Source organism: Lithobates pipiens, unplaced genomic scaffold (assembly GCF_037356315.1).
Source record: "Lithobates pipiens isolate NorthernLeopardFrog02 unplaced genomic scaffold, aLitPip1_a1.2 Scaffold_18, whole genome shotgun sequence".
Classification (NCBI taxonomy): Eukaryota; Metazoa; Chordata; class Amphibia; order Anura; family Ranidae; genus Lithobates; species Lithobates pipiens.
In genome coordinates this window covers 375,922,961-375,945,666 of record NW_027507758.1, presented here as the reverse complement: position 1 = coordinate 375,945,666, position 22,706 = coordinate 375,922,961, and the positions used below count along the sequence as shown (strand labels likewise).

The 22,706-nt window shown below is 44.5% G+C and overlaps 1 protein-coding gene across 2 annotated transcripts in view; it reads right to left on the bottom strand.

Annotated features, from left to right (window-relative positions):
• CLCN2 (chloride voltage-gated channel 2) overlaps nt 1-13,108 on the bottom strand; it is a 521,510-nt gene extending 508,402 nt beyond the window's left edge. For both annotated transcript variants that reach the window (XM_077487744.1, XM_077487745.1), the window contains exon 1: nt 12,952-13,108. In XM_077487744.1, coding sequence (XP_077343870.1) covers nt 12,952-13,002 — 51 coding nt within the window. In that variant the 5' untranslated portion in view covers nt 13,003-13,108. The remainder of the gene's footprint in view (nt 1-12,951) is intronic.
• Nucleotides 13,109-22,706: the final 9,598 nt, after the last annotated feature.

Here is a 22,706-nt window from a genome sequence, read left to right as displayed (position 1 = left end):
CCATCGCACCCTTCTGGGAGAGAGGCGTTTAGACTCAGACAAGAATGTGAGATTCTTATGATCAGCAAGAATGGGAACCGACACAGTGGTACCTTTGAGGAAATGTCTCCATTCTTTCAGGGCTAAAATGATCGCCAACAGCTCGGTCATAAATCTTGTAACTCCGCAGGTGACAATTTCTTGGATAAAAGTATCCACAAGGATGCATAGCACTCTCAGGAGGTAGGAAGTTGAGACAAAGGGGGCCCAACACCAGTCTCAGAAGCATCAACCTCAAAGATAAAAAGGCAACGCAAGATCAGGAGGTGGCAACACAGGAGCAGAAACAAAGGCCCTAATGGACTCCAGAGATTAACTCTGTGGGTTACCATCCTTTCTAGTCATATCAGGTCAGGGGCTTGACCAGAGACGAGAAGTTAGGAGTAAACTGCCGATAATAGTTGGCAAAGCCCAGGAAACACTGCAGAGGATGTAAACACATGGGTCGGGGGAACTGTAGAACTGCCAAAAAAAGTATCTGGGTCCATCGAAAAACCAGCAGTGGAAATGACAACCCAAGAATTTAACATGTTCACGTTGGAACTCGCACTTCTCCAGTTTACAATATAGAGATTGTTCTCTCAGTTTCTGAAGCACACGACTGACATCTGTGTGGTGGCTCTCCAGGGACTTGGAAAATATGAGGATATCATTGAGATAAACCACCACACATTACTGCAACAAATCTTGGAGGACATCGTTAATAAATTCCTGGAAAACTGCTGGGGCATTAAAGGCCAAAAGGCATTACGAGTTACGCGTAACTATTCTGGTTTTCTACTAGTCCCTCTCCTTAATCCTCACGAGATTCTATGCCCCTCTCAAATCAAGCTTTGTGAAAACAGTTGCTCCCTTGAGGCGGTCAAATAATTCCGTAATCAAGGAAATCAAATAGGCATTCTTAATCGTGAAACAATGCGATTCCTAATAATCAATACAAGGTCTCAGTTCACCAAGAAGAAACCAGCAACAGCAGGAGACGAGAATTTGTGGCTGAAACCCTGAGAAAGTGCATCTGCAACATACTCCTCCATGGCCTTATCCTTCAAGACCGACAAAGGGTAAACTCGGCCACGAGGGGGTATGACACCAGGTTGAAGGTCAATTGCGCAATCATATGGCCGGTGTGGAGGCAAACTACCGGCTTGACCATTGACAAAGATATCGCTAAAATCACTGTACTCCTCCGGCAGGGAGGAGTGTGAAGAGGTGCACAGGACCCTGCCTACCTTCTGGAAGCATGTCTCACTGCATTGTGGCAATCAGGAGAGAACCTCAGCATGGAGCCAATCAAGAATAACCAGCGGAAATTTAGCTAAGGAAATAACTTTGAATTGAATTATCTCATAGTGAAGAGCCCCTACGGCCATGGACAATGGAACCATCTCATGAGTCACATGGGCCGGCTGTAGAGGTCACCTCAATGGCAAGTGGAGTGTTATGTGTAAAAATAAGAATAAATACACTACTAAATGCCTAGTGCAATTTACATAATAATATCTGTGCTACACCTGTGCTAAAAAGCCAAAAGTGCACAAAGAAACAAATGAACCGATTATGAGCAAGAGTTTAAATAATAAAAAATCCACTCTGCTAATAGGACCGGCCCCTGGTGCACTCTGTAGGACCCACGTTTTATGGGTAAGGCAGTTACTATAGGAACATCATGGGAGGGGGAAAAAAAAAAAAGGCTTCATAGCGCAATATAGGTTTAAAATCCAAGTTTGTTTATTCAAAAGCACGGCACAGCACCACAGACTTTTAAAACTTTAAAATATGAAACAGCAAGCACTTAAAAGAAAAAACACACACGAAAGAACACAGCCATGGCTCACGCCAGCTGACTGGGGCGTAACGTGTGAGAACGTCCTCTCTGCTAGCTCCACCCGACACTGCGTTTCTCCGTATTAGGCTTCCACAGGGAAAGGAGGCTAGCTAGTGTTCTTTCGTTTTTTGGAAGTGCTTTCCGTTTCACGTTTTAAAGTTTTATACTGCAACTGCCTTACCCATAAAACGTGCATCCTATGGAGTGCACCGGAGGCCAGTCCTATTAGCGGAGGAGTGGATCCAGACACATGTCCTTGGCGTGTCAGCCAGAGTGATCTCTCCTGCTCTGTGCCTATCAGATCTCCGTAATAGAGATGGAACTTTTCTGGTAAGCGGCCATCTGGCTTTTTATTATCCTTCTGCTGTTACAATGAGGAGTGTTACTGTGAAGAAATCATCCTATTTGGGAATCTCTAGTTAAAGAATGATTGTGAATGGACTTGCATTGTACCTTTCGTGGACTTTCTTCTGAGTAAAACAGTTTGTTTTTTGATTAGAACAGTTCATGTATGCTGATCTATTTTTGTATCATTTTGTTTCAATTGTTTTTGTTTTTTTATTGAAACTCTTGCTCACAAATCAGTTTGTTTGTTTCTTTGTGCATGTAGCGGCACACCCATTTTATTAAGTAGTGCACTTTTGGCTTTTTAGTGCAGGTGTAGCACAGATATTATGTAAATTGCACTAGGCATTTAGTAGAGCATCCATTCTTATTTTTACACATAATCTTAAACTGACTATTTTGTTTTTTGTTTAGATTGCAGCACTATCATATATATTCAGCTGTCACATATTTTTATATAGTTATTTTTTATATTAACTGGGGGTAGCGCGGATGTTTCCATGATGCATAAGTGGAGTGTTATGCAGCTGCAGTGGAATAGAGTGCTTCGATACAAAGGCAGCACCAATGAACAGGCCTGCAGCCCCAGAGTCGATTATAGCCTGTATCTCAACGGATGAATCAGCCCAAGAAAGGGTGACCGAAACCAGGGGCTTATCCTTCTGGATAACTGGGGATGAAACAACACCACCTAAGCCCTGTCCGTAACAGGACCTCAAAGTTCGGGCATTCCCTGGACGGGTAGGACAAGACTTCAAAAAGTGACCTGCCTGGCCACAATAAAAGGCTCTCTCATCCACAGAGAGATGCATGAAACCCAAGTGCAAGGGTTCACCTTCACTGACCAACTCGGTACCAGGAGGCATGGGTAGGACTGCAAAGTTCAGAGACAAATGTACAGGAGACTTCCACAGCCGCTCCTTGAAAGAGGGTCTCTCTCCGAGTCTGGAGTCAATGAGGATGGCAAATGTGATCAACCTCTCCAGTTCAGTGGGTATATCTCGGGCTGCCATCTCATCCTTGATGGCATCCGAGAGACCATGAGGAAAAGCAGCCACAAGGGCCTCATTTTTCTACGCAACCTCTGCTGCCAGAGTACGGAAATTCAATGGCGTAGTCGGCAACAGTTCTCGTACTCCATTTGATGAATATGAGGCACTTGGCAGCAGAAGCGGGAGCGTCAAATACCCTTTTAAGCAAAGCTGCAAACTCAGGGTAGCACAAGACAACAGGTTTTAGTGTCTCCCATAGGGGGTTGACCAAGGCTCTCTCAGAAAGCAAAGACATCACAAAACCTACTTTGCTTCTGTCCCTGGGGCAGCATCTCAAAAGTATATCTCAACCTGGTTGAGAAAACCTCTGCATTGGACTGGATCACCCCCAAATCACTGGGGAAGCAGAGCAGAACTAGACATGCCTCTTATAGGAGGTAATACTCAAGGCGGGTGTCTACAAAGACTGCAGCAGCAGGGTCGGCCTGCAACATAGGTTGTACCAGGGCGACCACAGTGGGAGATTCCAGGTAAGCCGTGCGACTCAGGAGCTTTTGTAACACCATGGCAAACTGATCCATGTGGTGATCCAGTTCATCCAATCTGGAAATATTAACAAGTGGATTGCCTGCATCTTCTGAATTCATGGCCTTCACCTACTGTCAGAAACCATGAAATCAGACCAAGACAGAAGTACAGTTAAATCACACTTGTTTAATAATAAAAGTAAAAAACAAACGTAGTCAAAACATAGACAAAGTGCAGTAATCAGAACAGATAGTCAGCCAAGCCAGAAGCAAAGGATCAATGTAGTGGAACAGCAAGCAGGATCTGGAGCCAGAAGGGATGACAGCAAAGCAAGTCTTCAACAGGATCGCAGGAGATCTGCGATGTGACCAAGGCGAAGGCAGAGCTCCTCTGTACTGGACAGCTTAAGTAGACAGGACTGACAAGCAGGATATCATCAACAGCTGAGTAACCGGAGAGATAGGAGCTGGCAATTAGCCGACAGCTGAGAGGCCAGGTCAAAGAAAGGGCTGAGCCCAGCCCTAACACTGTGTGTTTGTCTTTGTACATTGTAAGCAACTGTTATGTAGACTGGTTAAATAAGATTCAGTGTGAAGTTAGCATGTCAATGGAGGTCATTGAAGATTTTCTTAAATCATGCCTGTGTTAATTTCAACACTGTGGCAGAAAACACTTTAACGCATCACTTTAAGAAACAATGTAATATTCATAATGGGATAAAACATAAACCGCCTCCGAAGAAAGGCAAGAAAGCGAGGATGCCCAATGTTGTATGCATGTTATTGAAAATGAAAGACATTGCTATAGGAAAAGAAAGGCAACAGAGAAAAAAAATTATTGGAGCAGGTACGAAGTGTAACTAAGAATTTAACAAAGGTTGCAAAGGCAGGTGCAAATGTTTGCAATCACACTGAAAAATTGGTGACTGAGAAATGTGTATTGGAATAGAAAATGAAGGAATTAGAGGAAACGTGTAAACGAAGAGAAAGTTGTATTGCTTCTTTGAATCAAAGAGAGGCTGAAAATGAGCGTATTATAATACTGCTTAGGGGAGAATTATATGAAGCCCAGTCTGCCATAATGGAGTTATCCTACGCAAATGCTCAGTGCTCAGCAAAGATAGAGGCTCTGGAACAACATGTAGAAAAGCCAAATGCTAGTGTTGCTGCTATGATAGGAATCAATCAATGTTGGAGATATGAACGAGGAGGATTTAAATAAGTGTGGTAACTATGCTTGAAATTGATTCAGGAGCTGAAATAGAAAGCAAGGCTTATCTTTTCAAGAATAGGAACACAGTGACAGTGGAGACTTCTGATGAGTCTATTGCTAGTGACTATTTTTCAGACAGACAATGAAAGTGTAAAGTCTGTTCATACCAATCATAGTAATGTTATGCAGCAATGCGAGTCTCCATCGCCATATGCTCAGAGAAGGGCCTATGTAGGGAGACCGGCTCTCAAGTGCTTTGTTTGTTAAAAAAAAAAAAAAAAAAAAAAAGGGGGGGGGGGGGGCGGGGTCACATCGCAAAGTATTGTTCAGTGGCTAATAGTATGCAGAGGAAACTGCACTACCCTAAAACTACACCAAGGCGTTATGACGTTTATTCTGCTAGATGGGTTAGCAATCCAAGGCATAGAGACTATAGTAACCAAACCTATGTCCCTTTTAAGGCCCAAATGCGGAGACTACAAACTGAAAATATTAAATTAAGACCCCTTTCACACAGAGGGTGTTTTGCAGGCGCTATAGTGTTAGAAATAGCGCCTGTAATCCGCCCTCAAACTGCTGCTCCATTGTCTCCAGTGTGAAAGCCCAAGGGCTTTCACACTGGAGCGTTGTGCTGGCAGGACGTCAGGAAAAGTCCTGCCAGCAGCTTCTTTGGGGTGGTGTGTTTACCGTTCCTCCACCGCTGCTCCCCATTGAAATCAATGGGGCAGCGTGGCTATACCGCCGGCAAAACACTGCTATTGCGGGCGGTTTTAGCCCTTTCTTGGCTGCTAGCAGGAGGGGGGTAAAAGCACCCCGCTAATGGCCGAAATGTGGCACAATTTCGACGGTAAAACTCTGCTAAAAATAGCGGCGTTTTACCATCGACACTATTAGCACGGCAGTGTGAAAGCCGTCCAAGACAGGAAAGGCATCACTATGTAGAACAGCTGCAGAAACTCAAAATGGAGGTACCCACATGTTCATTCAAATATAGCACTAGGGGAAACAATGTTAGCAGCCCTTAGTGAGCTGCCTGGATGGTAAGAATATTTTGGTTAATGTTTCTTTGCTACGAACAAGGTTTCAGAGATTTGGCCTTCATGTTTGGAATATTATAGAGGACCTTGATATATTTTTAATATTTAAGGATAAGCCTCTGGATTTTTATTACCGTATTTATCGGCATATAACACACACTTTTTTCCCCCCCTTTTAAAATCAGGGGAAAATCGTGGGTGCGTGTTATACGATTCCACCGATCTCCGCTGACTGAGCGAAGCGGAGGGATCGCCGACGATTTACACATAGCCGAGTGTACCCAGCTCTGCTCACAGTCACGCGCAGGCCATTATAGGGCGGGACTAAGCGTGACTGAGCGGAGCCGAGTACACTCGGCTATGTGCATCTCGGCTCCGCCTAGTCCCTGCTATCTCGGCGTTGACAATTTTTAATTCAGCAAAGCGATGGACACTGGGGACAAGGCTGCAATGGACACTGATAAGGCTGCAATGATGGGCATTTAAATGTAAGTTTTTTTTTTCTCCTTAAAACTTCCCTCCTAAAAGTTTTTTTCGTTAAAAATTCCCTCCTAAACTTGGGGTGCGTGTTATATGCCGATAAATACTGTACTTTTTATTTTATTTTTTTTTCCTCTTATTTTCATTTGCATTTTCATTCAGGTGGAAAAAGTTCCAGAATATTTAGGCTTTGTCCACCTGAAAGGGGAGTTAGTGCATAGGTCTTAAAAAGGTAAAAGATAAATGCATTGTGTTTTTTGAGCGTTTAAAATGAAAATTTTTGAGAAGCAACATTCAAGTTGATTTTTTTTTTGCTCTTACCATGGGGATCCATTTTACAGTGGGTTCATCCTAAAGAAATCATGGTTGTTTTGATAATTTGCTCAGAGTTGCAGAAGCCAGGAATACTATGTTCCATCCCGAGTTTCAAGGAGGAACTATAAGTAAACATAGCAAGCGAGTAGATATTGTGGATAAGAAATTGATTCTGCTCTTCTTTTTCACTTCCAGAGTCCTGGTGGAGCGAGATTGGAGGTCTCGAACAGAGATGAAAGATGTTCATACGGTTGGCAATTTGTCTGTGCCATACCACACCACAAATTTGTTCTGACAAACATTCAGGAGAGAAGGGACAAATGGAAAGATTCAGATTATTACTTGCAATATAAGGTTTCTTTTTCTTCTGGACAATTTTGCGCTAATGCTGAATCTGAAAGACTGTGCCCATCGACAAGACTTGTGAATCAATTTTGCCAAAGTCTCTCCCATCATTTATGAATGCAAAAAAAAAAAAAATTACCATGAATACAATTGCAATGGGTTGGAGGTTGGGAAAGGAATATAACCCATCCAATCCTTCAGAAAAAGGAAATGTAAAATGTTTTTAGGGACAAAATGACGGTAAGGTCTCCTCATACAAGTTAGAGGCTTTGCTGGCAATTCAGAGCCCTGAGATGCCGCCAACGTGTCAAAATTGCTGTAGAAAAGGCCATTGTGCACAAACCTGCCTAATTTGGTGGCATAGAGAGTGTATATATTATATATAGCACTGACCCCCCCGAAGGAGCTTGTTTTGTTGGGCTTACCATTACCTTCTTGACCTTGTGTACTTCTAAGGGTTTCCCGAGGTAGATGGCCCAAAGAACTGCAGAGACTGACACTGGATCCACTTTTAGTGTATTTGACAACAGGTAGACAGAAAAGTCTCTCATTGAAGGGTAGAAGGTTAGGTAGGAAGTTCAGGTACTCTTGGAATTGCAAAAGATAAGAAGTCTCTCACTATAGAAATCCAGAGAATTACCGCTCACAACAGGATTCCCACAGCTAGCGGATAGACCTCCTCTCACATGGCCTAGCAGCCAATAAATAGAGTGTTTAAATAAAGCAAAGCCTTTACCACAGACTTACGTATAGAACACTTGAACAAAGTCTCTGCCACAGATTTGATGTAGAACACGATGTGATGTAGAGAGCCATCATCTTGCAGCCGATCCGGCGATACTGTACGAGTGTAGATTCAACTGAGCCTCCAGGCTCTGAGAAGCCAGCCTTCAGTGTGGCCTTCTCCCGAAGAGTCCTCCCCTGGTTGCTTCTCCAGTTGCTGGGCCTCTCCACAGATGAGACGGAACCGGATCACCTTTGAATCCTCCTTCCAGTTACTTTGCCTCGGGCTAGTCAGCCCCGAGACTCAGAATTGGATGGATCCGCACCCCAGGCCATGAGGGCCATGGGGGCTGGTCAGGAGGACCAGGACCAGACAGAAAGATCTGACCGGAACCCAGAAGCACATGATGTCAGTACCTTAAGTACCCTCTCCCAGAATGCACAGCAAGATGACACGCCCACTGGGCTGGTTTCCGAGAAAGAATGGCATTCAACTGAGTTCTCCTACTTGCTAGTGATGACAGCGCCACCTGTGGCCCAAGCAGAACCCAGTGCATTCCAGCTAGACTGGTATTGAAACCATAATGTGGTATAATTGACTCTAAAACCCAACTGTGGTTTTAGGAATTTCAGGAGCCGGCGCACATGTGTGTGTATGTGTATATGTATATATATATATATATATATATATATATATATATATATATATATATATATATATATTATAATATAAGATATAGATATAGATATAGATATAGATATAGATATAGATATAGATATAGATAGATATAGATATAGATATAGATATAGATAGATTTAGGTTATGGTTTAGTGTGACATATGTGTATTTTAGGTTAGTAATATGGGTGAGTAAGGCCCTCTTAGACTCTGTATCTAAATGCTGGTTAATATGTTGCTCTGAGTGTGTGCTGGTGAATGGTGAGTGAATGGACACCCCTTGCCTGTATTTTAAGTAAAAGTACTAGTGCGCACAAACCAGCTATCCACTAGTCCCTTAAATCAGGAAGCTGCCAACATAAACAAAGTGATCTCTACACTTGTACGGAGAGTAATCAGTAATAAAGGGGGGGTGGTAATGTGGCGCTACCCAGGGAAACCTCAGTATTAAATGCCCAAACAAAACTATATATAGCAAATCAAAAATAAGCTATTGAAATATACAAGTGCATCAAAAAATATATATATATATAAAAAATGCACATTTAGTCTATGTGGAAGTATATTGTAAATACACAATAGTGCAAAAAAAAGGTAAAATTGATAATATACCCATAGGATGACCTTAACAAATAAATAGTAATGCAATATTCCAAAAAGGTGCAAAAAGTTAATCAGAAAAATAAAAATATAAATTTAAGATAACGTGCAATAAAGTCCCACAGTTCAAATATCCATGCAGTGCAAAAAACGAAAAACACATCAAGTGCCACTCCACCGATGATCTAACTTCAGTGCTCCAAGTGCACCCCTTATTTCCCCCAGCCTCGATTTTTCTATCCCCCTCTCTTTCCTCTCCTGTATGGGCCATCTTATGGGATGCTGATGTTCATTATGCTGGCGATTCGCAATACATGAAGTGAAGGAGATAGGAGACTGCAGCTTAGTTATACATAGCGTCATATGGTCCTGTGTGACCTTTCCTAGAGGCAAGAGGCTGGGGGAAATAAGAGGTGCACTTGGAGCACTGAAGTTAGATCATCGGTGGAGTGGCAATTGATGTGTTATTCGTTTTTTGCACTGCATGGATATTTGAACTGTGGGACTTTATTGCACATCATCTTATATTAATATTTTTATTTTTCATTTTTCTGATGAACTTTTTTGGAATATTGCATTACTATTTATTTGTTAAGGTCATCCTATGGGTATATTATAAATTTTACCTTTTTTTTGAACTATTGTGTATTTGCACATTTAGTCTATGTGGAAGTATATATATATATTTTTTTTTTTTTTTTTTTTTTTTTGATGCGCTTGTATATTTCAATAGCTTATTTTTGATTGCTATATATAGTTTTGTTTGGGCATTTAATACTGAGGTTTCCCTGGGTAACGCCACATTACCACCACCCTTTTTTTACCCCTTGCCTGTATTGCCCTGTCATGAAGATCCCGGAAAGGAGAAGACACAGAATGGTGACATGGAAGCTATCGCTGAAAAATGATGGTGGTGTGTCACTCAGTGCAAAGTGGCAGACATTGGGATGCATAACACGTTAAGATTGGTATGGACTGTTCCATGGGAGCCATGTCTGAAGGGTAATATGCACCCTTTAGGCGTAAAGTTGTTATGTTGGAAGGCAACATAGTTTAAAATCATATTTCTTTCACTTCCTGGTTGATACAACCAGGTGGCCCAAATTCTCAGTTGACCAAGCAGGGTGACGATTCATGCCCCTAGCAAGGATGCTGAACAAAAGCTTGGCTCCTGACCAACTGGTGTGATAGGATTGAAATACTTGATTAGCACTCTAAAAGCAAGCTTCAAATAGGGCCATGGCTGCCAGGATGATTGATGAAGGTGGGCTACAGAAGATCAAAAGGGACCAACAAATCACTGTACAGCAGGACAGACAAATACTTTGATTCATCAAAAACCTAGATGGGCTGGCAATGGGGTTGGGTCTGGACGGTGTATGATTAAAGTTTAAAAGTGCACAAAGAAGGGAAAATTTGGTCCCCCTGTCCACTTTTGGCTCACTTGCTTGATGGCTCCCGTGCTGCAAGGCTCTCAGTTACCATTTTTTTGAGCCCAGCTGACCAGACAATATCTAGGGGACAACCTAACGTATCTGATGTTTTTGTATTTTATATGCTCTGTGATATTTTCCCTTTGTGTTTTTATGTTAGCATTTCCTATTTTCTTGGGAAATAAGATGTTTTTTCCCCAAGAAAATATTTTCATAGCCAACCTTATATCATTGTACTATAAACAGTAACATTATCAGAGTTTTAATAGACAAGTTAATATGTATATGGAATAAATAGAGGGAATCCATAACCACCCAGGCAATATTTATTTTAGTAATTTATTTCAGCCACCTTAACACATGTAGGAGGTACAAAATCTATAGTATTAGTAGTATGGTGGCCATACTCGCATTGACATGGCATTCCCATAACAGCGTCAATAAATAATCAATCTCTTTTCCACATTATCTCTTCCAATAGGCATAATCAATCTACAGTCGATAATCTTTTAGATTGCTATGCCACGCACACAAGAAAATGGATTTCAAATTGATAGGAGTGTAACTTACGATCATAAGTTATTGATCAACACAGTTGAATGATCGGATTATGAGATATCTCAAGCCTTGGCATCAAACGGGGAAAAAAAAAAAAATCTATTTTCTTCCCCTGTCGATCGACTCAATTTGACGGAATCTGAACAAAATGGAGTCTAAGGCTAGGTTTACACACGTCTGGTGCAAAATGTCCCCTCCGGTTTCACTGCAAGTGTCCTAAGCAGATGCGATTTAGATGCGTTTTTGGAGCGTGCGTCTTTACCATTAACTGGTTGTTAAGGAGTGGGCTAGGAAGCCAGCTGCTGCGTCTTTAACAACAGATGACTTATTAGCTATCAACGGGGATCCCCACTGGCAGCTGAATGTTAACCACTTGCCGCCTGCCATATAGCAAAATGACGGTGGCAAAGTGGTTGTAATATCCTGACCGGACATCATATGACGTGATCAGGATACTAAGCCGCTGCGTGCCCCCGGGGGCGCGCATCGCGGCGATCGTTGTTACAGGGTGTCAGTCTGACACCCTGCAACTACGATCTCGGTAAAGAGTCTCCGACGGAGACTCTTTACCACGTGATCAGCCATGTCCAATCACGGCTGATCACAGTGTAAATGGGAAGAGCCGGTGATCGGCTTTTCCTCACTCGCATCTGTCAGACGTGAGTAGAGGAGAGCCGATCGGCTGCTCCTCTGACAGGTGGGGTCTGTGCTGATCGATTATCAGCACAGCCCCGAGGATGCCCACACTGGACCACCAGGGACGCCACCAGACCACCAGATGCCCAGCACCAGGTATGCCCCCTAGACCACCAGGGATGCCAGTCAGTGCCCATAATGAATGCCAATCGGTGCCCATAATGGATGCCAGTGTCCACAATGGGCATCACTGATTGACATGCATTATTGTTTGGCACCGATTGGCATCCATCCCTACAAACCTTTAAATTACAATGCTGCCTATCAGTGCCCATCCCAGCCGCCTATCAGTGCCCACCTTAGCTGCCCATCAGTGCCGCCTATCCATGCCTATTTGTGCCATCTATCAGTGCCACCTTATCAGTGCCCGTCACTGCAGCCCCATCAGTGAAGGAGAAAACGTACTTATTTACAAAGTTTTGTAACTGAAACAAAAAAACAAAAACATGTTTGTTTTTTTTTCAAGATTTTCAGTCTTTTTTTTTTTTATTTGTTTAGTAGAAAATAAAAATCCCAGAGGCGATCAAATACCACCAAAAGAAAGCTCTATTTGTGGGAACAAAATGATAAAAATTTCGTTTGGGTACAGTGTAGCATGACCGCGCAATTGTCATTCAAAGTGCCCTGTACTGAAGTGGTGAAAAAAAAATAAAAAAATAAAAAATAAAACAAACACACACACACACACATTATAAAAAGTAATGGATACTAATAAATACTAAATTGTACATCAATCTGATAAAAAAAAAAAAATGTATATATAAATAAACAAAAGCCATCATTAGCCGCTTAAAAGTAAAGTCAAACAAGCATTTTAGTGCTCCTTTTAATGGTCCCCATTGGTGTTCTAATGATATACAGTAATGCTATCCATCTCCTTGCACACTGCCACTGAAGTCCTGTCACCCTTGCACACAGCCCAGCTCCTTCCTATCAGATACAGTCATGGTCAGGCTCAGTGGTGGACAATGCTGAGGTGACAAGAACTTGTGAAGTGCCTCAGGGTCAGGACAGGTACAGGGCTCCTGAGGGAGGTTTTACATAACCCCCCTTGGTGAGTGGGTGAGGAGGCACGTCCCACGGACACAGAGTACATAGGAGTTCTATACGTTGTGTGGTGTCATGGCATTCTCCCGCTCACTCACCAGAGTCTGCTCGTATTTCAGAGCCCGAGGCTCCATCCCGTTGCCCGGCATGTCCTCAGCTATGTTCTCCGCTCCTCTGCGGCTCCTGGAATGTCTTCTGCCCACCGCCTCTCCAGCTTGTTCTCATTCAAGACAAGTCTCTTTCTCTCAGTCCCACGTCTCTCTCAGTTCCCCCTCCCCGGACACGCCCCCTCCCCGCCCATTGTCGGGGCTCAGTCATGGCTTCCAGTTCTCTGCTCTGCTACATACTGAGTAGTGGCTTCCAGTCACTGTGTTGTGACGTAGCCGTCCTCGTTTTGTAGGGCACCTCATAGAAAGAAGCCTCTTATATAACGGTTGCCATGAGCAACACCTCACACAGCACACCAAATATTTTCACAGAAGGTCTGTGCCTCATTCCCATGGAGGTATTATATGCTTAAAGTGAAACTTCACCTGAAAGGAGAAGTTCTGCTTTTCCTCCTCACACGCCTCTAACTTTTGGTTACTTTTTTCTTTAGGGGGGGGGCACATACCTAGGTATCTGCTTCCGCGATCCAAACAGAAGTTTGCCCCCTCCCCCCCCTTATTGCCCACAGTGTTCTGGGACACCTCACAGGTCCCAGAAGGCTGCAGGACCATTCACAATGTACATGCACAGTGGGAAGCCAGCTGTAAAGCTGCAAGGAGGCACAGCCAGCTTCCCACATTAGACATGGCGGCGCCAGGGACCCCGAAGACCGGTGTCACGTCATGTTCAGCTACCCATCACATTTTGCTATCAGCTAGAGTATCGCCATATGCGTTCCAAAAGAGGGCCCCTCGCGGACTCGCTTCGTTCACCACGCTTCGGGCACGGCCTTGCTTTGGGCACAGCCTCGCTTTGCTGAGCATAAATATAATCTAACTCTATGTCCACTTGGATGGTGGGGCTTGAACTTGGACTCAGGGGTGGAACGCATATGGCGGCGGCGCGTATGCGCAGTCCAGAGGGTCGCCAACTTTGATGGGTCGCCATATGTGACGAAACACCAGCCTGGGTGAAGACAGCACTGGATCCCTTGACAGGTAAGTGTCCTTTTATTAAGGCTTGGTTCATACATATGCAGTGCTAAGACCGCAGCCAGTTCTGTGTGTTTCCCGCACCGCAGTGAAATCACACAGCGTTCATGCGAACTGCAGTGCGATTCCTATACAAATCATATACAGTGATATATACACTATATTACCAAAAGTATTGGGACACCTGCCTTTACACGCACATGAACTTTAATGACATCCCAGTCTTAGTCCATAGGGTTCAAAATTGAGTTGGCCCACCCTTTGTAGCTATAACAGCTTCAACTCTTCTGGGAAGGCTGCCCACAAGGTTTAGGAGTGTGTCTATGGGAATGTTTGACTATTCTTCTAGAAGCGCATTTGTGAGGTCAGGCACTGATGGATGAGAATGCCCGGCTTGCAGTCTCCAGTGTAATTCTTCCCAAAGGTGTTTGGGTTGAGGTCAGGACTAAAGGAGGTGCAGGCCAGACAAGTTCTTCCACCCCAGACTCACTCATCCATGTCTTTATGAACCTTGCTTTGTGCATGTTGGAACAGCAAGGGGCCATCCCCAAACTATTCCCACAAAGTTGGGAGCATGAAATTGTCCAAAATGTCTTAGTATGCCAACGCCTTAAGAGTTCCCTTCACTGGAACTAAGGGGCCAAGCCCAACCCCTGAAAAACAACCCCACACCATCACCCCCCCCCCCCCGCGCCACTAAAGGATTTGGACCACTGCACAAAGAAATGTCCATAAAGACATGGATGAGTGAGTTTGGGATGGAAGAACTTGTCTGGCCTGCACTGAGTCCTGACCCCAACACAATAGAACACCTTTGGGATGAATTTGAGCAGAGACTGTAAGCCAGACCTTCTCGTACATATCAGTGTCTGACCTCACAAATGTGCTTCTGGAAGAATGGTCAAACATTCCCATAGGCACACTCCTAAACCTTGTGGACAGCCTTCCCGGAGGAGTTGAAACTGTTAAATAGCTGCAAAGGATGGGCCAACTCAATATTGAACCCTACGGACTAAGACTGGGATGCCATTAGGGTTCATGTGCGTGTAAAGGCAGGTGTCCCAATACTTTTGGTAATCTAGTGTATGTGAACCCAGCCTAAAAGTCAGTAGCTACAGCAGCACAGTAAAATTATCTGTCACTGCAGGGACACACAGGAAACAGTTGTTTCCTATGTGTCCCATTCACAATGCAGCAAAGCCCAGCGCTGCATTGCAATGTACTCCGATAAAAAGCAGACATGCTGCATTTTATCACTGCAGGCAGCGCACCACCCGACATTGCAGCCAAAGAAGTGTACATTTTGTACACTTCAAATAAAGCTTGATTTTTTTCCTTTAGATTTAACAGTTTCACTTTTTATGCAGTCAGGCAGGCCCTTGCAATACGTGGTTTTTGTAAATCTAAAGGAAATCAAACAACAAAAGTTATATAGTGTGTATCCAGCCCAAGGGTTAACTCTGCTGGCCAAGTACTGCCCTCTCCTGGTCAAAACATAAAAAGGGGAACTCTTTCTAGGTCAGGGGATTCTCAACTCCTGTCCTCAGTGCCCACTAACAGGTCAGGTTTGCAAAATAACTGAAATACCTCACAGGTGATTTCATTTGCTGCTCAGTGATTGCAGTCTTCTAGTCTGCATCTCCTCAATGTAATACTTAAAGAATGGCCTGTTAGTGGGTCCTGAGGACAGGAGTTGAGAATCACTGTTCTAGGTGAAGGGTTCCTTGGGTTCCTGCTGTATGCATGGAAATAGAAGGAGAGTGCTGCTGAGCATCTAATTACCACCCCTCGTGGAAGCCCAGTCATGGACTAATGGCCCTTGTAAAGAGGGGCTTTGCAAGCTTGATATACACCACTGCTCAAAGGCAGGTCCTGGGAACTCAGAGATAATTGCTCCAGGTGAAGTGATCCGGGTGCGAACCACAGCATGCAGATAATGTGGATAATGACAGAACTCTGGACGGCCGCACTCCAATGCTAAAACAATGCTTTATTCAAATAATATTTAGGACACAGCAAATGACATCACAGCAAAAGATGCAAGCTTGGTCCCTTCCCTAGTGACCAGGGCCCCACATACAGGGACTGATATCGCAGCACCAGGTTATCCCATTTACCTAGCTGAAGGTGCTGAGGAAGAGGAGTAGAAAGAATGAGAGGCTTCCAGAATAAAGAAACTCAGGAACAAGTGAAGAGATGATTTCTTGTGTCAGGAAGAAGTCTTATAGTGTAACTGGTAGCTTTGAGCAAACGGTTCGGCCTGAGCATGCATTCAGGCCAAACATTTACCTGTTGGGCCATTCACTGAAAACCCAAATTTGCAAGGTGTTTGTCCTGCCGAATACCCTGCAATGCATTGAGCACTGTGCATTCTGCATCCTGGTTGGGCAAAACTTTGCCCTATCAGGGAGCAGTATAAGCTGGTGGTTAAGGAGCGGGGCTGGGAAGAGTCATTAGCTTTCAATGGGTTTCCCCACTGAGAGATGGATAATAATAAAAAAAATGCCAGTTAAAAAATAAAGAAAAAAACAGTGGGGAGTCCCCCCCTCCCAGTGCATAACATGCCTTTCTAGCCTGGTATAGATTTGGAGGGACGCCACAATATATTTTTTTTAAATGGCTGTTGAAGACACACAGCCTGGCAGGTCAGGAAGGGAGGGGACGAGCAATTGGCCCTCCTTCTGAACCATACCAGGCCACATGCCGTCATCATAGGGGGGTGCTTCTGGGCAGGAGGGCTCTGCCCCCCCTCCAAAGCACCTTGTCCCCATGTTGTTCGGGGAAAGGGCCCCATCCCCACAATCATGGCCAGTGGTTGTGACAGGCAGGGGGCTTATCGGAATCTGGAAGCCCCCTTTAGCAAGGGGCCCCTAGATCCCACCCCCCCATGTTAATAAGTATCTTCAGGTCTAGTACGGATTTGGAGGGGAACCCCACGCCAAAATGTTTAAAAAAACAACTATGTGGGGGCCCCCCAAATCCATACCAGACCCTTATCTGGTCATGCACTCTGGCAGGTCAGGAAAGGGGGGGGACAAGTGGGCACCCCCCTCCTGAACTATACCAGGCCACATGCCCTCAACATTGGGGGTTGGGTGCTTTAGGGCAGGAGGGCTTTGCGCCCCCACCCCAAAGCACCTTGCCCCCATGTTGATGGGGACAGGGGCCTAATCCCCACAACCGTGGCTGGTGGTTGTGCGGGCAGGGGGCTTATCGTAATCTGGAAGCCCCCTTTAATAAGGGGGCATCCAGATCCCAGCACCCCTCTATGTGAATGAGTATCGGGTACATAATCCCCCTACCCATTCACCAAAAAAGTGTCAAAAAGTAATAAAAACAAGAAACAAGTTTTTGACAATTCCTTTATTAAAAAATGAAAAAAGTGTCCCCGATGTAAATCTATTGTCAAGTTACGCTGACAAAAGAGCGCCAATTTTGAAAAAAAAAAAAAACATTATTTTTTACATTTTGCTATAACATTTTGCTATAATAAATATCCCAGAAAAATATATAAAAAAAAATGTTTCCCTCAGTTTAGGCTGATACGTATTCTTCTACATATTTTTGGTAAAAAAAATTGCAATAAATGTTTATTGATTGGTTTGCGCAAAAGTTATAGCATTTACAAAATAAGGGATAGTTTTATGGCATTTTTATTAATAATTTTTTTTTTTACTAGTAATGGAGTGATTTTTATCGTGAATGCGACATTATGGCGGACACAAAAAGATTACCGCTCCAAAGTAATGACCTCTCCCAAAATAGCTGTCTCCACAATCCCACAGGGTGCCGACTCTGTTTGCAACAGGAATCACAGTGAAAAAAATTGTAGCTGGATAGCCGCACTCCAAAGTATTCAACTTTATTGCAAAAATATGATTAAAATTATGGCGGACACATCGGACATTTTTGACACATTTTTAGGACCATTGTCATTTATACAACAATCAGTGCTATATAAATGCACTGATTCCTATGTAAATGACACTGGCAGAGAAGGAGTTAACCACTATGGGGTAGTGTAGGGGTTAAGTATGTCCTGGGGAGTGATTCTAGCTGTGGGGAGGTCGTGGCTACATGTGACACGTCACTGATCTCTGCTCCCGATCACAGGGAGCAGAGATCAGTGACACTGTCACTAGGCAGAACAGGGAGATGCTTGTTTACATTAGCATCTCCCAGTTCTTCCTCTCTGTGAGTTGATCGCAGGTACCCCGCAGACATCGAGTCCGCGGGATCCGCAGCCCGACTCACGGAGGTCCCGGGCACGCGATGGCACGGCGGCAAATTTACGTACAGGTACACCCATTTGCCCAGCCGTGCCATTCTGCCGACATACATGGGCATGCGCTGGTCGGGAACCGGTTAACTTAGGGGCATGTTGAGGACATGTGGCCTAGTATGGTTCAGGAGGTGGGCCCTTGTTCATCTCCCCCCTTTCCTGACCTGCCAGGCTGCATGCCCGGATAAAGGTCTGGTATGGATTTTTTGGGGGGGTCCTACGCCGCTTTTTTATTCATTTTGGTGTGGGGTTCCCCTCCAAATCTTTACCAGACATAAAGGGCCTGGTATGAATTGGAGGGGAATCCACTGCGTTTTTTTATTTATTCTTTCAATTTAAATGGGATTTGCCTCGTTTTTCTTTCTTTAGAAATGTTATTTTTGCTGCAGCACGTTATATGTATGCTGCAGATGCACCACTTTACAGGCAGACTAAGGGGACCCCCAGGCACTATATTTAAAGGAATTTTTCATTTTTATTGTTGCACTTTAAGCATTTAAGCAATTAAAATCCTGAAAAAACATTAATTTTTAAAAAACATTTTTGCATTGATATGTGTCCCCCAGGGCAGTACCTAGACCCCCATACCCCTTTTATGGCCAATTACTTGCATATAAACCTTCAAAATGGGCACTTGTGATTTTTTTCTGTTTGGCTCCCATAGACTTCAATGGGGTTCATCGTTCGGGTTAGAACTTTCTCCCTGTTCGGGAGTTCTGCTGCGAACCAAACAGGGGGGTGTTTGGCCCATGTCTAGTCACTGGGAGTGAGGTGACACATTGGGCTGTGCTGGTGGAGTGGAGTACAGGCTTTGTGGTACCCACTCGGAATTACTGGATCCATTGGGAGAAGTTGCAAGAGGGACAGCTCACTTCTAAGTCAGAGTGCTGCCTTAGTAGACCTCAGCCTTAGCCTATAAGTGTAAACATTATTTAGCATTGTGCTATGACTGTACCAGAGGGGAAGACTGAGGGAGACTGAAAATGAACATCACTGCTGCATATTGGCAGCCTGAGCGGGATCCAGAGTGCTGAGTCCAGATGTGCTGACAGCCAGAGTCACCTGAGTGCAGAACAGAGAGTGGACTGTTTGTGAGCAGATGGTGAGCTTCTGCTGTGGGGGTTTACTATCTGCTACTAGAGAGACTGAGCCCTTTACAAACTGACCAGTGGCGGCCCGCCCATAGGGGGCGCCCGGGCGCCGCCCCCCCTCCCCCTAGGTGTAAAAAAAAAAAAAAACGGGCCCTTTAAGACATTTAAAAAAAAAAAAAAAAAAATGTCATTTAACAATTTAACATAGTGTACTGTGGCGCCGCTCACAGTGCACTATGAGAAGCGCCACGTCGATGCAATCACAAGATTGCATCCATGGCGCTTCATTTGCGGGTTAAAAACCCGCCTTGCGGCACACTGTAGAGCGCCGACTAGCTTCCGCCCGTAAAATCACTGTGATTCTATGGGCGAGAGCATTGTCATTCTTGGACAGGCAGGTCACTTCCGGCTTTTGGCTGCTTCACGAAACCCGGAAGTGACGTCAGCTCCTTTCCTCAGCCTGAGCGGAGCTGCAAGACAGTCAGGCAGGAGGTGAGTCAGTTAGTTGGGCTTGAAAGCCCTTAAAGGGAATGAAAGTTCTTCAGACCTGCCTTTAACAGTGTCATTCCCGATACTACTGGTATTCACATTGTGTGTCTGCATAAATGCAGGAGATCTCAGCATCGGAAGGAGGAACCCCAATCTTCATCTACCACTATAGTAGTACCGCAACGGTGACCATAGTCTATATCCCACTCAAGCTGAAGATATCCAAGCCAGAAGCTCTCTGTCCTACCTGATCAGCCTTTTGTATGAAGGTAAGCTCCAACATTTGCAAGTGGGAACTTAGTTGTGTATCCCAGAGGGTGTCTTGGTAGTTTATCTTTTTGCAGCTTGGATGCTCAGGCTTCCCCCTATAGCTTGCACTCTATACTTTTCAATCAGGCATCTCCTTCATTTGCCCTTCCTTGTGCTTCTGGTATTACTGCACCCCATTGTGGTTCTTCCCAGGCATGTTGGGGTTCCCTACACCATGAGATCTCTAGTTCCTACTCTAGTAAAAGCCTTTCCTTGGAAATGATATCCCACTCAAATGTTCACTCCTTTCTTCATGGATGATTCTCATTATCCATGAAGCCTGCCATAGATGGATATAAATTCTCATTTCTTTGTTTTTTGAAAGGTTTTGTTTGCTTAACCTCTGATTTTGGGATGAATGGACTTTATCGAATGAAAACCACATATACTATACTGCTCCATCAAATTTTCTCATTACTGTGGTCAAAAACGAACAACAAATTGACCCACTAATGATTAAAAAAATGAATGAACTTTCTTAGAACTGTCTTTTCCTAAGAATTTTCTTTCGAGTTTATACCCATCTATGACCAACTTAACCACTTCCCGACCAGCGCACGACGATCCCTCCAGCTCTAAATCCCCTAATAGTTCCCTCTGAGGCTGGGTTCACACTGCTGCGGCAGCGAGAACCGGATGTGATTCGCACCGCACTGCAGTGCAAATCACATCCGATCTCTGTGCGATGCGAGTTCAGCCATACAGATAGTATGGCTGAATTTGCATCGCACCCGCCATAAACTCGCACGGGACCCTTTTTTTGGTCCGCAGCAGAATCGGATCGCATGGGTGTTCACACCATGCGATCCGATTCCTGTCAGAGTTTGCAGATCGCACTGTGATATGCAAACTGATCTGGGGGTATCATTAACATTTCACTGACACTCCCAGCAGTCCGCATAGGGCAGTGTGAACTGCCGGCGGGAGGCATGCGATGCGGGAAAACGCTGCGGATTCGCGGCGTTCCCGCATCGCTCCAGTGTGAACCCAGCCTCAATGCGGTATTCTTATTCAGCAAAGTGCATAAAGTAATGGTCTGCTGATGCTCTGTTGCTTGTTGTTACTCACAGTTAATTTGCTGGCAAAGACATTTTATAAACCTTTTTTGTATTTTAGTGTAAATGTGAGATCTGAGGACTTTTTGACCCAGATCTCATATTTAAGAGGACCTGTCATGCTTTTTTCTATTACAAGGAATGTTTACATTCCTTGTAATAGGAATAAAAGTGACACCATTTATTTTTTAAAACTGTGATCTGAGCTGTATACTCGTGACACTATGGGTGGAAGGAAGTGGAATACAGGGGACGGATTAGGTGGATTACATAAGGGGCGTGGTTTATGAGAAGTGGGATGGGCCAAAATGATGGGCGGGGTCATGATGGGCGGGGTCTGGCGCCCCCCCATCCAAAAACTTCACCAGCCGCCACTGAAACTGACCATATACAGACATCTAGTAATTTCTGCCTGCAGGCTTGACTTGGACTACTCTCATGTGCATCAACAGTACAAATGGGCCCCAATGCTAGCCAGCTAAAGAGTTAGGACTAAAAACTGTCCCTTTACAGCTGCTGCACAGAGACTTTCACCTATTGGTAGCTCTCAGGGGATTGTCAGGGAAGGTTCCATCTACTAATGACACTGCCTGATATTTGGCATGGAGTACTGTGGTCCACCAGCAGGTGTCTCTTGGCAGTCTGGAACTGCCAGGGGAGCCTTCCCCTGTTGATAGTATTATGTGATCTTTGGGCCGCAGTACTGGCGTCCACCAGCGGTTGGTTCCTGGCAGTGTGGGGCAGACATCATCTCCTGCAATCAGGCATCACCTGAGTCTGATTGAGATGAGTATAAATACCCGGCAAGTGCGCACACACCTTGCCCTGGTATTGTCCTTTGTGCCCTGACCTGCAGCTTGTTTATCTGATCCCTGATCCTGTATCCTGAACCTGTTTGTATCTGTTCCTGATCCTTGCCCTGCAGCCTGAACCATTCCATCCTGTTCCCTGTCTGTTTACTCCTGGGCCCCCCATCTGATGATCTCCTGTTTATGACCCTGACCTGGCTTGACTACGATTCTGGTACTCCCTTTTGCTATATATGCTGGTTGGTTTATTATCACTGGTTGTTTGGTTTGTTCACTCTGTATTAGTGGTGTGTTCACATTTTATATGCATTTACTTTAATAAATTTACATACTTTCACCTATGTATGTCTGGTTCACTGTGCCGCAGCCACACAGTTCTGGTCACATCTGGTTTATGACAGAATACCAGGACCATCCCTGACCAGACGTGGCTGCACAGGGGAACCATTTTGATTCAGTTTGGTTGCAAACACCAGTTGTTTGCAACTATCCATTTTGATCACTTCCTGGCTGATCAGGGTTATATATTGTTTGGGGAGGTGCAGCCTTTGATCAAGATCTGTACTGAGCTGGCCCTGCCCTGTATTCCAGAGGGCCATGATGATTTCACTCCTCCTTTTAATGTGAATCAGGTTGTATCCCTAGTGTGGCTTTTTGAAGATGATCCCGCCAATTTTTG